The following is a 14,344-nucleotide window of genomic DNA, read 5'->3' on the forward strand; positions in this document are numbered from 1 at the left end:
AAAAAAAAATGGGAGTGAGTTGTCAGTGCATTTAAAAAATGAAAAGTCAAAATTAATTTCTCTTGATGAATTAACATAGTTCTTTTATTCAATTTACGTTTCAAGTGTTATTTACTGTATTTGGGCGCAGGACAAGTTTTGTGTTTAACATTTTGTGTAGTGTAGTCATATTTTATTATAACTTTTTATCCTGAAAGTGTCTCAATTTATATCGACAGAAGTCAATAAGGCACCAACTACTGTAGCTTTACGACCTAAAGTAGTTGCTAAATAAAAGATTATTCATAGTGGCGTATGTCTTTTAGCCTTACTAAAATACCGTTTTGTGCTACCAAAAATTAGCAACTGCTACAGTCTAAGTGCTGTACAGTTAACAAGTACGTGCAGCGCTCCTCACGCTTAGATATAAATAGTCGTGTGGGTAAAGTGGTTGAAGAACACGGTCATTTTCCAATCATAGCTCTTCTCATTGCCGTATCAGTTTTCTTTATTAAAGGATTTACAAGTGCCTAAAGTTCTTAAAATATTGAAAGATTCATTCTCATAAAGTTGAAGTACTCTGTAGGGTCTTCATCTGTCAGTTATTATAAAAGAGTATTCAAAGCACCAAAATTTGTCTCAAAACACTGCTGTGTAAAGGATCAGAAGACATTTTTTAAAAATACAATAACCACTGCATCTACTGACCACTTCACAAGTACAACTGACTTGTCCTAAAATTAGTACCATTACTAGTACCACGTGCTAATAGTAAACTAGCCATTTCTATACGGGTCTAAATACTAAAGTATTTTTAATCGTAATTTGTTTCATACAATAATAATGTATACAGACTGACTCATTTTAGAGTTATGAAATCAATTGTCGAAGCATTTTTTGACTGTTCAAAAACATTTTTGTTTGTACTGATGTGTGATAGTTTGCATTACCGTGGTGGAAAATACTTCTACGTTGCTCTAATGCAATGGTGACGACATGTCCAGTTATTCCAAAAAAAAAAAAAACAGGCTACCATTTGTTTCGAAGTGTTTTGTTGTTTAGTTTCGGGTTCATATGGATAGATCCATGATTTGTGGCCTGTTACAATAGACGTGTTTGAAGCACCGCGATTGAAATTTTTCAGCATTTTCTTGCACCAATCGAAACGAGTTTTTTTTTGAGCGATTGTTAAATTATGCGCTATCCAACGCGGATAAATCGTTTTGACAATCAAATGTTCATGCAATATTGGATGCATGCTAATGGAACTATACCCAAGTATGACTCAATCTCATAGTATGTCAATAGTCAATTTTGGAGGATCATCACGAAATTCATCCTGTAGCGAAGTGCGACTACGATTCGGAAAACCAGCGAAGCATGGTGTCATTAGAAGGAGCTTCCTCACCAAAAGTCGAAACGAGTTGATCGACACACTTCTGTTAGTTTAATTATTCCAGTTAGACAAATACTCTACATGTTGCCCAATGATTATTTTGTATCTAATATCCTAAACACGATCGGAATTCGTTGTAAACATATCTACCGATTTAATTCAAAAATGTACGTTCATTTGCTGGTTTGGTCTTATAAACTGCTTCCCAAGTACGTTATAAAAAGAAGTCTAAAGGATTGAAATTGATATCCTGCTATCAAGCCATTTGCTTGAACACATTGCAAAATGGAGAGGCGCTACGTTTTATTGCATCCAGAGATCTGTATAGGGTACCATTGTATCACTGAGTGTTATCAAAGACTATTGGTCCTATAAATCGACTTCAATTCCAGTCCACGCCTTCAATATTTTCTGGAAGTTGGATAAGTCCTTCCCTTTTCTAGAATAGATGCTTATTTTTTCAATATCGAAGATGTTACTGAATATTTTAGCATAAACTGAGGTTCATTAAAAAATAGAATGTACTCTACCAGAATGTTGCTCGTGTCTATTTGATCCATAATTTGTTCACAAAACTGCATCCCTCTATTAATATCATGTTCCAGTAATTCTTTGGAAATTGCTAACTATGTAAGGATGCAATTTATATGCTTCGAGAATTAGTACTATTAACAGGTAGCAGTATATCATTTCTAATATCGTTACTAAAGACAGTTTGTCAATTTTTTTTCTTACGTCTGTTTTCCTTACATTTTTTTTCTATTTTACTTATAATATTTTGCAATATGATTAGCAGTTAGCTACATTTTCCAATAATAATTAAAAATATGAGAGTCGATAACTGGAAATACGTTATGAACGGTTGTTATTAAAATAATGTCATATTTTTCTTTTCTTTGCTTTATTCATTCATGGTACTCTATGTATTTCATATGTGTTTGCAACGAATGTACTATTATTTAATACAAAAACTATTTTTTTGTTTGGCGGGTTCAGAGGCTATTGTCAACGTATATTTTAAATTGCATTTAAGATAATAAATATTAACGTACCTTTCTCCAAACTGTCAATTTGGTCATTGGTAAACGACGTTCGATTCCTCTGTAGTTTTCTTTTTAATCTTAATCTTGCCTGATCATCATCTGGACCTATACTCGAGCCAGCGTTAGAATTATCACCAGAGTTAGTTTCATCAGAGTGAACCCCATCTATTTCTACGCCTAGAATAAAAAAAATGATTAGCACGTATCATCTACAAGATATAAGCGACTCTTAATAAGTTATGTACACTAATACAACAATTATTTTTAGCACATATTTTACAAAAAATGCTAGCGTTTTGTCCATCCATTCGACTGTCTGTAGAAGAGATATCTCCTTACAGGTAGCTAGATCGGGTTTTTGGTTGGATCATATTGGCCAAATTACCTCAAATGACATAAATTTACGTGAATCGACATCATTAGACATCCATCAACATATAGTTCCTCGCGCTGAGAGTGCGATCACTTTTTTTTTCTCCTCGCTATTATACAAACATCGCATTTTGACACTATTGTGAAGGACGTGAGTAATAATTACCATAAGGTATTGATTGCCTTTGACAACGAGTGATAATAGTATATTACACACCGAGCTGGGAAGCATTTCATTACTGTCGAGAGATTAGATACAGTTAACCAAGACGCGAAGCGTCGAGGTTAGCTATGATCTCGAGACAGAGATAGAACTTCCTACCAAAATTAAAAAATGTTTATTTCGTTTTGAGCATACCTAAAATATTACATTTAACAAAAAATTGTTGCTGTGTATACTGTTGCTATGTGGTAAATAAATGTCACCAATATAAATAAACGTTGGTAAAGTCGGATGGATATTAAGTTCGCCAATAATTGATGGATTGTTTTCCTCAAAACTTCCTTTTTTTCAAAAGTTAATAAAACTTATTGTATGAATCAGAAAATTTTTATTCGTTTTTTATAATACAGGCACATACATAAAGTTTTGTTTTACTGAGTTTTGAAGATCAAATCAGTTAGGTGACGTCCCCCATTCTCCATACACTGAGTAAACCGATTTCTGGCGTTTGTCATGACTCTTGCCAGCATAGCAGGCGTTATGTTGGCAATTTCTTCCTGGATGTTCGTCTTCAAATCTTGTAGGGTCCTTGGACGGTTCACATACACACGGGATTTCAAAAAACCCCATAGGAAATAATCACAAGGGGTCAAATCGGGAGAGCGGGCTGGCCACTCCAAATCGCCCCTAATTGAGATAAGGCGCTCTGGGAAGTGTTCCCTCAAAACAGCCATCGATGTTCTTGAAGTGTGTGCCGTTGCTCCGTCTTGTTGGAACCAAGTGTCCCCTAAGTCCAACTCATCTAGCCGTGGGAAAAAAAATTCCTGTAACATGTTTACATACCGGTGCGAATTCACTGTCACTGTGACTTCATTTTCCTCAAAGAACCAGGGACCAATAATTCCACGTGAGTAAATTGCACACCACACTGTGACTTTAGGTGAATGCAAAGGCCGTTGATGCAATTGTCGAGGATTGGTATCAGCCCAGTAGCGCATGTTTTGTTTGTTTACGGATCCACACAAATGAAAATGGGCTTCATCACTAAAAAAAACAATAGCGTCCTCAGGAACGACTTCCAGAAAAACCTCACACGCGTTCCTCCGAGAATTGAAGTCACGTTCAGAAAGTTCCTGCACAATTGCCATCTTGTATGGATGAAAATGAAGATCATCATGAAGTATTCTCCTCACAGAACGATCGGAAAGTCCAAGGGCAGACGCATGTTTGCGCGCAGAACGCCGTGGTGATCGCAACACTGAAGTTCTAACTAACTCAATGTTCTCCGGTGATCTAATGGGCCGAGGGACTCCAGTTCTTCGTCTTGTCACACTTGCAGTTTGTCTGAACGTAGTGACCCACGTAACAATTGATTTCCGGTCCGGGACAGGGGCCAAGGGGGCTAAATTAAAGCGATTCCGAAAGGCGCGCTGGGTTGCGATCACAGAACATCCGCTCGAAAAGTAAACTTCAACGGCAAACGCACGCTCCTCACTGTTCCAACGCATGATGGCGACTGAACTGTGCCGAAACAAAACTTTATAGTCCCCCCTCTCGAACGAGACCACTAGCACTCCGTTACGACATCTACCGACTAAATGGCGAACTTTTTAAAAAAGGAAGTTATGCTGCCGCACCCTATACAACAGGCTGCTGGCGCAGCAGCACACAGGTTGGTGCCGGAAAAAGGTAAGCATCGCTATCTAAAAGCTAATGAATTATATAGCATATTTTTGAGAACAAACCAGACAAAAGATGTGGGCAATGTACAGTATGATTCGAACGATGCAAATTGAAGAAAAAACTGATATTTCCAAACATGGGAAACTGTTGGCCTTCCTAAAATGACAAAATTCAATGTAGGCTTCATTTCTATGAGTAGTTTGTTGTATTTCAGTTCATTGTTGGTTTTTATTGCTGGCCATTGAATAGATATTATAATATTTGTCAATGTGTTATATTTTTAAAAATAAAAAGTATTCATCTAGAATAGATGAGAAAAATTTTAACGATCACAATATTTTAGAGGGTGCGAAGTGATGACGGGAAATGAGGGCGGTAAGTAGAGGTGTTCAATATGACACTTTCTAATCTTCAATGACATCATTGCATATATGGTTGTAAATAATAATTTATAATATATAAATCGGATATCTTATTTAATTAAAAAAACAGCTCCTTATTTATTAACTTCCCGCTATTATATTAATTCTTAGCGCATCTTTTACAAAAAAAATGCGCTAGCGTTTTGTACATCCGTCTGTCCGTCCGTCTTTGAGGTCATTTTTAATTTCATAAACGAATTATTACGAGGATTGTCATGAAATAATTAGGACAAATCATTGAGTAATATTAAATGAGTTGAATATCAATACTACAATTATTAGAATAATGAACATTATTTACATTTATGCTCGAAGCTTGGGATACTTGGAAATGGATGCATACTTCCCAGGATTATAGATATCTAAATATTTAATTATGGTTAACCATTTTCTTACCTGAAGCTTAAATAAAATAATATTTAATTATTATAACTTATTAATAATAATACCCCCTCTGGTATTGAGATAACTACCATGGATGAGAATAAATTTAAAGTAATAGGTTGAAATTCTATGACCAAAAACGTAACCCAACCTAATCTAATTAAATTAAAACTTAGAGGTGGTATAATTCTTAGTAATGCGTAGTTGATAAGAAAATGGTCAGCCCGGACGCAACTAGTCTAGACCTTTATAGGTCCATTGACCGAGGGACGCAATTAGTGTGCAGCGTTGGAAATATCTATTACGAACATACTCCTTAGGCCGGTCCTGTTCAGATACAATGGAATTTTAAAATTTGGTGAATTCGACCGGCGCCTTTAATCTGTTTTTATATAAACCATGGACACGCCTTTGAAGAACTTTTTATTATAGAAGGCGGTTTATCAAAGTATTTCTTTTAAATAATTTCTAGGAAAGTCTATTTATTTATTTGTTGTGTTTCTTTTTGTTCTAGAACGTTGTGGAATTCTATTTTTGGTATATAAATAAGTTTATGTAGCGCATTTAGTTCAATTTTAAACAAATAGTCGTAGGGAAAAGATTGAATCAGTAAAAGTAATCGCGGAAATTATTTAAGTGATATTTATAAGTAAAATATTATATGATGAGGGTATTGTATAGTGTGTAAATAAATTAAGAACGTAAGAAACAGTGTTTATTAATTCACCCCAAGAATAGAAAGAGTGTAAATAAATACGAAAAACGTCACGTATCTATGTTTTCCTCTATAAGAAAGGTGGACTTCAACGTGGACTATTCACACTATAAGCTTGATGGATACCTTAAAACAGCATTTTTTCTGTGAAAGCACGTCAAAAGCAAGAATCCCAAAACTACTTTAGCAGTCTATTTGGCTTTATACTGCTTCCTCGAAATTTCTAACAGAAGCGACAGACAAGAGATATTTGCAGATTTCTCTATATCCATTTGGTTGTTATACAAATAAATCATTTCAATTTCTCTCAATTTTTAAAAATAAACTGTCAACTTTCCGTTGTTGATAAAAATGCTTGCGATACTATAAAAAGCGGTCAAAGCTATAATTTCATGTGAAACGTGTCGAATCAAAATAATGAAAATTCAAGAATAAATTCTGCGAAAAATAGGAAGAATCTCAAAAAATGTAAGTACATAACCTCAGCAATTAAAAATGGTATTAAGCAAGACAATCTGTATGATATTGGAAACATGAATCGTATCCTCTGATTAAGCGTAAACAACATCGACTTCATTATCTTATAAACTGTCCTGATATCTAAAAATATCGTTCCTCCGAACGTAAGGACTGTATACACACAGATGAACAAAACAAAAGCATATTCATGTCATTGACCTCGTATTGTCTACCTATTATATACATTATTACATTAATAAGACGTTATATGATTTTCTATAAGTGATTATATTCTTTCCATTGTATGAAACTTTTCACTCGGTTTCATAAATATTTTCATGAATAAAAAATACCACTATCAAAATATACTCTCATTATTTTATCTTCGTATCTACCCTCGTGCTTTTACATTCGCGTTTAAAACGCGTATAACCGGCGATAATGTATGGTTTCTTTAACACGTAGAGCCTTCCAGTTAACGATAACATAACGCGGCGCCCGCCGCGACGCTATACAGTGTGAGTTTTGTGATTTCGTACAGGAATGAACTGAGGGGAGATGTTGTTTCGTACTATTCATTTTATGCGCACAGCTAAAATTATTAGACCTCCTTATGTTTGTCAAATTGATACACTATTATTTTGAGTCAAGAAGAAGTGTATTGCATTAAATTCAAATTGAAGAAATTGAAGGAAAGTTGCTCATAATAAAAAGTTTAGCAGAATTTGAAATCTAGAACAAAACTAATTAATGAATTAATATTCGATATGCTTCCTCCTGTGTACGGAAATTATAATGGCGTTAATGGTATCCATTTGGATGTTTTTCCATTCTTTTCGGGCCGCGAGTATGAGTTCTTGGAGAATTAATTCTGATTGAGATGGCGCCTACATTCCAAATATCGAGTGCATTGTGCACTCTTGCGATGGGGCCTAGCATTGTCATCCATAAAAATGAATCTGACTCTCATTTTATTACAGAGAGGATAAATAATATGTTCATCGATGTTTCGAACATATCTATCCACTTATTAATAATCTGTAAATGGAATAATCTTCGTACGACGACCATGCATTAGTGTTCCTTAGTTCCTTAGTATGTAACGACTTCGCTGGCAAAATATAGCCTTTCTAGTCCTAGCCTTTTCCGAACCTTGTATCACCTGGTATTTATCTATACTGAATCTAGTTTCGTCTGGAAAAAGGACATTTCACTATTGAACTGAAAGCCAGTCTTTGTGTCCCTGTGTTTACTGTAAAGGAGCGGCCATGTGTCTGGGAAATAGCCTGAGTCCAACAAGTTTCCTCTGTATTGTGGTACGTGAAATGAATCGACTGTACGTTCTTCTAAAATGAGTTAGGTCAGCTGAATCATAACCTTCATACCCATTAGAATTCTAAGATGCCTAGTTTCACGTCTCACGATACTATTAGGATAACTGATGCCCGAGGAATTCCAAGTCTATTTGCGATTCGATGACTCGGCAGACCTTAAATCATGTATACTGGAATTCTATTGACAAACATAACTGTGAATTTTAACTAAACAATTACTTGATCACGCTTAATCGATATTAACCACCGGCGTCGCGAAGGCATTTTAATGGGGGGGTAGAAGAAGTAAATTTTCCCAACTTGTACTCAAAAAATTCCTAACTAGAATGTTACTTTCATAAAGATGATTAAATTCTTGTATGAAGATTAATTTTAAAAAAAAACGGGTAATTCACATAACGTTTAATCAAAAGAGTCTGATAAAATTTAATTTTAGAAATAGTAAAATGTCAGTTGTTTAAGGTTTTCGCGGCCATCGTCTTATAAAAATTGGATTCTGGGGTTTTTAGACCGCCGTCGTTGGTTTACTTAGTAGTACTCGATGTTTCGCCTGGTCCATTGCCTGGCATTTTCAAGAGAGATGTTGACTTTTGCTCGGTTTACAGTCGAGTACTAAAGTAAACCAACGACGACGGCCTAAAAACCCGAGAATCCAATTTTTATAAGACTAGCTAAATTAAAATTAAACTTTAATGTGAAGGCGTTTCTCTTTTAATTTGGTCCATCTAACAGCCATTTCCTTTAGAATCATCTTGTCGACCAAGTCATTCTCGCTTTTCATTAGCATCAAAGAATTTAGCCTTTCTTCGGCCATTGTCGTCCTGTAGGCATTTTTTACGACTGGAGTTGGCTAAATTTTCTCTCATTGGTTGCTGTTTAATAGCCAGAAGTGAATACTAGTTCGCAAATAGTCGTGGTAGATTTCAGAACAGTTTTAAATTTTAAGCTGCTATATTTAGAACTGCTCGCATGGACTTTACACCATCCGATTCATTTTTGCAAAGGTCAAAAAATATTTCTAGTTCTCCTTTCAAGACACTTTCATCCGGTCTCGCAGAAATGGGAAACAAATATAATAGATAAGCTTTCTTATAGTGAAATCTTGAGTTAAAACCTGAGTTCAGAAGTCGAATTGGTATGCTGGAGCATAGGTTTTGATTGTATATTCAAATTCACTCAAGTGTTTATTTACTATCTTTATTAAGAGGGCATATAATACTATTTTTGGAGACTGAGCTTTGTGAATAGTTTTGAAGGGACATAGTTCCGAGATAAACGTATGAGGTGTAATCTACCCAATATATAAATTAGGTGGTTAAAACTGTTTTACAAAATAACTGGGACTACTATCAAATAATCGATCGTTGTACGAAACAAAAAATATTGCTCAAGAGAAAAAAGCAATATCCTTGCTTGAAAGTTAGTAGATATTCGAAGGTAAAGAATTTCTGATGGAGATGAGATGAGAGCAGCGGGATGATCCAGGATGAAAAGGGTTATAAATGAGAGGATTGGAAAGGTCATAAAAATCTAACATAAATAGATATCAGTGATAGACAACTGGTCTGGTTTGAATATACGTAGAGAATGGGTGATATAAGACTACGATCAAAAGTAACAACTTATTGATGATTCAGAGCAGTGTTTGGCCATGTTTACACGTAATTAACCAGATTTTTTGCATCGATATGTGACAATGGATGAAACATGGATTCATCACTTTATTCCGGAATCAAAACGATCATCATCTGAGTGGACTGAAGCCGGTGAACCACATCCGAAGCGACCAAAGGCACAATAGTCAGCTGGGAAGGTTATCGCTTTAGTATTTTGGGATGCATGGAATATTTTTCATGGATTGTCTCCAAAAGGGAGAGACAATCAAAAGCCAATACTACGTAGAGTTGTTGGATCGTTTGAATGCAAAAATCGAGGAAAAACGGCCTCATATGTCGAAGAACGAATCACTATTTCATCAAGACTTACGGCAATGATGGTTAAATTGAACGAATTACACTTTGAAATACTTCCTCATCTGCCGTATAGTCCAGATCTGGTCCCCAGTGACTACTGTCTATTCGCCGATCTCAAAAAAATACTGATATCTATTTGAAGCAAAAGATAAATCCTTATACAAGCACGGCATAGAGAAATTAGCGTTGAAATGATTGTTTTGCTCTTGAAGGAGATCACATTGATGAATAAAATTTTTTGGCAAAAATGTGGTTTTCTCAGTTAGTTACACGACTTATTGAGTGATATAATAGTATATTTGACTATCATATTAGTGAGTCGTTCTACACCACTCGACTGACCTCGAGCGTTCGGAACGCCCCAAACCTGCGACAATTGGCGATATAAACGAAATAGTTTATAAAACGGCACTGATAAGAGAGATAGAAGAGGCTATCGGCATATCAAAAAAACGTAATAGTTTTATAATAACTGAAGAATTCGAATTAACATTTCCCAGGCATAATAGTAGATGAAACCTGGATCCATCACTACACTTTTAAAACGAAGAAATAGTCAAAATTGTTGGCGATAGTCTGTATCCAAGAAAGTTGCAAATTCTACCTGCGATAGAAATGAAACCAACCGGTCAAATCAATGAAAATACTACCAAATATTTAAATTAGCTTTCGCCAAACTGGATTCATTGTTAGTGTGAAGCAAAGAAATGCTGAACACATATGTCTTTCCTTAGGCCCGTCGTACTCCACTTAAAACAAACAGAGTCGGATGACCTTTGAAAAGCTAATCAGGGATCATGGCTAGAACCTTTAAACTTCACTTCGCAAACTGCAACGCTTGCTCAAGTGTTTGAACTTGAATTTTTGCGCCGTTTTATAATCATGCATGAAATGTGGGTCTGTCTGGCTGTTTGAGGAAAGAAATCGAGCATCGAGCACACATCCGGTATTGCAATGGCCAAAATGAATGAATTAAAGTTTAAATTGATCCCTGATTAATCCTATTCGCCAGATTTATTTTCCTCGGATTATTGTCTGTTTCCAGACTTGAAAAAATGGCTCGGTGGTCAAAGATTATCCAGCAATAAAGGGGTGATATCGGCAGTTAATGGCTATTCTGAGGAGCTTGAATATTCTTATAGTAAAAAGTGTGTGGAGCATCGTTGGGAAAAGTGTGTGGTGCTAAAAGGACATTATGTTGAAAAATTAATATATTTTTTCCAGCATTTTTGTGTTTTTTTATTTATTAGACCAGGTACTTCTAGGACCATTCTCTTATGTCACAATAGACGAGTACATCATACATTACTTGGACATCAAAGTATATATTTGTCGTTACGGAAAATTCTGTAACCGCCAAAATATATGAGAAAGAGTGTGTTATATCTCGATTAATGCACTTTTGGCCAAATATGGCAACTGCTCATTAAGCGAGGGGCGTCGTGGGAGCTTTTGCAAAGTTGAATATTCCATTTATTGAGAGCTCTAATAATGTTCCTAATGTGCCTCAACTGAGTGCAACTGAACGTTTCTAGTGAAATTTGAAATGAAACGTACATCCTGAAGGTTGGGAAGCAACTACTCATGAGTTAAAAAAGAGAATTTTGAGCAAACTCCAGTAAACACCAGATTCAAGAGATATTGCAGAATTTATTACAACATTTAAAAACAAAAACTAGGAAAGCGAGCCAAATGCGGTGATAAATCAGTTAAATAAAATGTGTGTAAATGTAATGTAGTAAACATTGCTTAATAGAATCAAATGCAAATAATTAAATTAAAACAATCAGTTTGTATGTCCCCACAACCCTTAATCACCATTCTATACACGATAAATACTAAAATATTTCAATCGTACCTAGTCTACCCTGTATGCGTTTACATGTTTACGTAAGGCAAACATCTCTATGTCTAAAAAATAGATTAAGAAGTCACCAATAAGATACAAAATAAAACTGCAGTAACCAACCAGAAAAACAATAAACTTAAATCTCAACAATCCTTGTAACAGAGCCGAATATAAAAAACATGCATAAAAATGAGTCAAGGATTGAGTAAATAATTCTCTTTCATGAACTATAAATAATTTGAATTGATTTTTTTGTTTGTCAACTATTAAGGTCAAAAAATGTTTGTATGATTAAAATAGATTGTATTGTGATATTCATGTTGTAGGTGATTGATTAATTCATATCCGACTACATAGTATAATATTTTGAGTGAGGTCGAAACGACAAAAAACTTTTCTATAAAAAGACGTTATTTATTAAAATAGACGTAAAATCAAGATCATTTATTCAAAAAGATAAACGGGTAATCTATTGTACAAACCAAATCAACCGCTTCTTCCTAGAAGATCCGACTCTGTGTTAGGGTAAGAAAGAAGGGGGATATGGCGGATGCATTCTCCTTTCTGTTTGGGTGGGCCGGTCTTTCTCTCGTCTAAGATAAGACCTTCAGATCTGTCGTGGTGAAATCAGCCAACCAGAAACAGATGATAAGGAGGAAGCGAATGAGTCTCTCATAGGCGGGGTGACATTTAATAGATATTATACATTATGTATAAGTTTCAATATTTAATTGTTTATTTAAATTAAAACGAGCACCGGTGTCGTGTGATACAAGATATTATATTTAAACTTGTTTTCGTAAGTTATTAAAAAAAAATATCGAGGATCGATTCTGGTCAGTAGACCGAAAACAAGAAATTATTATTATCATATTTGGCGTTAATGTGAATACACAACATACATTTATGCGTTACCGAAATGAAATAATTAACTTTTTTTAGTCAAAAAAACGGAAAAACGCCCAAACCCGCTTTCATAGTTGATGATACTAGGAAGTAAAATGATTGTTAATATATAATTACTGATAAGAAAACTAGTGTCATTGTTAAAAGGGCGCAGGGTGCACGCCATTACACTCCTACCGACGCATTGAAAAATACATCTTCAATGTATTTCATTGGCGACATTTTTCAGCCTACGACCTCGAACAACTACCTCAGGTGAATTGGCTCAAAGCTCTGAATAGACCAGTGTTTTCCAACTTTTTTGTGCCATGTCTCACTCAAGGAACTTGAGTGATGCGTGGAATACGTGGCAACAATTTTTTAACACATTTGACTAAATTTGGGTATGTGATTTATATTTAATAAAGATCTAATTCATTTTGCAATTCTGCGAGTTTTTGTTGACAATATGCTTCTGCCATAATAAAACCAAATATCATCACTTTTGCTTTCACTAGAGTTTTAATTATAACAACATTCTCATTTCTTTAGGTAAGTTTAGGTAAGGTTCTAGCCTTCCTTCCAATATAAAGCCGTGCGTTGGAAGCGAATGTTACCGCAAACGCTAAACGCATCGTGTAGTACTGGCTTAAGGATTCCGATTCTTAGACCACGTCTCCGGATAAGGTCTACCAGACAAAATTATTGAATCAGTGTATTCTCATAGGTAATTGACAAGTGTCGGAATTATTGAGTATAATCTTTAACACTACTCCCGTGACCGATCGAATGACCGTTTTTAGAATTTGAGTTGAAAATGATTGAACTTCATAAATTTATTTTTCTTGTATTTTGCTTACTTAAAAAAATTTGTAGTTTTCTTTGCCTACCGCAGCCGATAAATTGGCCGATGACATTGTTTTTATTATTATCCCTCAATTAGGGTCGGATTAAGATTTATAAGGCCCGGGGCTAAAATAATGACGGTGCCCCCTTAAGGAATTCGGAAACCCGGAAAAATTCACAAAATAATATCAATACGTTAGATTTGTGGTATCAACACATCAAAAAATACAGAATGATTTCCAAATGATGTGGCCCTTTTTGACCTGGGGCTATAGCACCCACAAGCCCCTAGCTTAATTTCTTTTTTGTAACTGTACTATTAGAATATTATTTTTACGAATTCAAAATTATTTTAGTTCATCTTTCAAACCTTTAAAGTCGACGGCTTCCTATCTAGCGCACACTACCTGTATCGAATCCGATAGATTGTTCGACGAGCGCTTAAGAAAATTTGATCTGCCGAAGAGAGCCGTAGAGATGGGCAAACATACGAACTTGAATAATTATTATCATTAAGATAAAACGAAAAACTATCGGCAACATCTAAGATTTTCCAAAATGAGCAAATGTTCAATATTATATAAAATATTGACCAAAAATTGATAGAAGAAACTATTTTTTTAGAATGAGAGCATTTTTGGTATTAGGTTAGCTTTTGAATTCTTCACAAAAAGCCTTTCAATTTAAGAATGATTTTATTAGGTTAGGTTAGGTTAAGTTAAGTTTGCTTAGGCTAGGAGACTATGACTATAATCGCATTGATGTTCTTTGTTACTCCGTTGTTAACTCTTTTACGGTAATAAACATTTCAAGCTAAATACGGGGATTGAAGATACTGTCT

At 35.0% G+C, this 14,344-nt stretch overlaps 1 protein-coding gene across 1 annotated transcript in view; it reads right to left on the reverse strand.

Moving 5' to 3' along the window:
- Positions 1-14,344, reverse strand: part of LOC130449313 (paired box protein Pax-6-like) — a 112,609-nt gene that overhangs the window by 3,724 nt on the left and 94,541 nt on the right. The window contains exon 6 of the mRNA XM_056787051.1: positions 2,428-2,595. Coding sequence (XP_056643029.1) covers positions 2,428-2,595 — 168 coding nt within the window. The remainder of the gene's footprint in view (positions 1-2,427; positions 2,596-14,344) is intronic.

Source organism: Diorhabda sublineata, chromosome 10 (genome assembly GCF_026230105.1).
Source record: "Diorhabda sublineata isolate icDioSubl1.1 chromosome 10, icDioSubl1.1, whole genome shotgun sequence".
NCBI classification, from domain to species: Eukaryota; Metazoa; Arthropoda; class Insecta; order Coleoptera; family Chrysomelidae; genus Diorhabda; species Diorhabda sublineata.